Raw genomic sequence first — 882 nt, 5'->3', positions numbered from 1 at the left:
CCTCCTTTCATTGCCCCCTCTCCAGGCACCCGGATCATCTACGACCGCAAGTTCCTGCTGGACCGCCGCAACTCACCCATGGCCCAGACCCCGCCTTGTCACCTCCCCGATATTCCTGGTGTCACCAGCCCCGGCTCGGCCGGCGAGGAGCCTAAAGCAGAGGCCAACAGCTTGAACCACCAGGAGGGGAAGCCATCCATGGGTAAAGGACCCCACTCTGGGGAGGGATTGGGCAGATTTGGGGTAGGGGCTGACCCTCCTAATGCTCCTCTCCTTGCCTCTCACCAGGGGACGATGCTCAGTTCGAGATGGATATCTGAACCGCGGGAACCACGGACAGGCAGCGACTCCCCAGACATGTGCATACCCCATTCGGCTTAGCAGGATTCGTCCCGGCGAGGTGGAGGCAGTGGTCCCGGCTGGTGTCCCCCTCCCCACCCACCTCCTCCCCTCTTTCCAGGGAGCGCAGCTTTGGCTTCATTCTCTTTACAAGTGACCAGTCCCAGACCAGCATGTGCTGGCTGGAGCATCTCTTCCAGATCTGGCCCTCTTTTTCCTCCCCCTCGGCCTGCTGGCAGCCTGATTTCTACCAGGCTTCTTTTTAAAACATCCCTTTGCCTCTTCTGCTGCCTCATGCTCCCCCCCCACCAAAAAAACCCCCAAACCCTCCCATTACCCCAAACCTTCTGTTGCCAGCAGTTTGGTGGTCTGGAGCTGCGTCACCCCCTTTGCCCCTTCTCCCAGAAAATTTGGGCAGCCTCTCGGGAGGAGGGGGAAAGCATCACTCCTAAACCCAAGTGCCCGCTTGCTCCCTGGGGAGGGGTTCTTTTCAGTTCCCGTGGCACCCGCTGGCATTCGGTGGAGGACAAACGTTGGCAGCCC

The 882-nt window shown here is 60.1% G+C and overlaps 1 protein-coding gene across 1 annotated transcript; it reads left to right on the top strand.

Annotated features, from left to right (window-relative positions):
• Window positions 1-24: 24 nt before the first annotated feature.
• On the top strand, window positions 25-320 carry EIF4EBP2 (eukaryotic translation initiation factor 4E binding protein 2; the record flags this gene model as incomplete). Its single annotated transcript, XM_010143525.1, has 2 exons — window positions 25-202; window positions 289-320. Coding segments are annotated over 2 exons (210 nt in total), but the record flags the coding sequence as incomplete, so codon positions are not given.
• Between the last annotated feature and the right edge of the window lie 562 nt (window positions 321-882).

This window comes from Buceros rhinoceros, unplaced genomic scaffold (assembly GCF_000710305.1).
Source record: "Buceros rhinoceros silvestris isolate BGI_N320 unplaced genomic scaffold, ASM71030v1 scaffold45489, whole genome shotgun sequence".
In the NCBI taxonomy this organism is placed as follows: Eukaryota; Metazoa; Chordata; class Aves; order Bucerotiformes; family Bucerotidae; genus Buceros; species Buceros rhinoceros.
Note: the sequence above shows the minus strand (reverse complement) of the source record. Positions and strands in the feature narration are given on the sequence as shown.